The sequence below is a fragment of the Geospiza fortis genome, unplaced genomic scaffold, assembly GCF_000277835.1.
Source record: "Geospiza fortis unplaced genomic scaffold, GeoFor_1.0 scaffold1, whole genome shotgun sequence".
Lineage (NCBI taxonomy): Eukaryota > Metazoa > Chordata > Aves > Passeriformes > Thraupidae > Geospiza > Geospiza fortis.
The window spans coordinates 6,525,141-6,525,529 of NW_005054320.1; the positions used below are offsets into that span (position 1 = coordinate 6,525,141).

At 46.8% G+C, this 389-nt stretch overlaps 1 protein-coding gene across 1 annotated transcript in view; it reads right to left on the minus strand.

The window, feature by feature from the left end:
- Positions 1-365, minus strand: part of VTCN1 (V-set domain containing T cell activation inhibitor 1) — an 8,522-nt gene extending 8,157 nt beyond the window's left edge. Inside the window, exon 1 of the mRNA XM_005420654.2 lies at positions 334-365. Within this exon, the coding sequence (XP_005420711.2) occupies positions 334-365 (32 nt within the window). The remainder of the gene's footprint in view (positions 1-333) is intronic.
- Between the last annotated feature and the right edge of the window lie 24 nt (positions 366-389).

Genomic DNA, 389 nt, shown 5'->3' on the forward strand with positions numbered 1-389 from the left:
GGAATACACCCTTCCTCAAGCATTGCCACCCCAATCTACCACAGGATTCAACCCTGGGATAGCAAAATCTAGCAAATGCAGAGTTCTAGGACATGCATCTCCACTTGACTACAGCTGATGACTGCACATGGGTGTCTGATACATACATGTCCTTACAAACTGTATAAAACAAGCTGTAGAGGTATTTAAGTAGCTTGAGGGAGTGTAGTACAGGCAAGCTGCAAAGAACTGCTCTCTTGAGAGCTCCTGGCAGCAGGGTGATAGATCCCAAGATTCTGAAAAATGCAATTCCTTCCCTCCCCTCTGACAAAGCAAGTGCAGATAGTGCCATACCTCCAGAAAATGACCTGGCCTTGGGATGCCATGGTCACAGCATCTACGGAAACAAG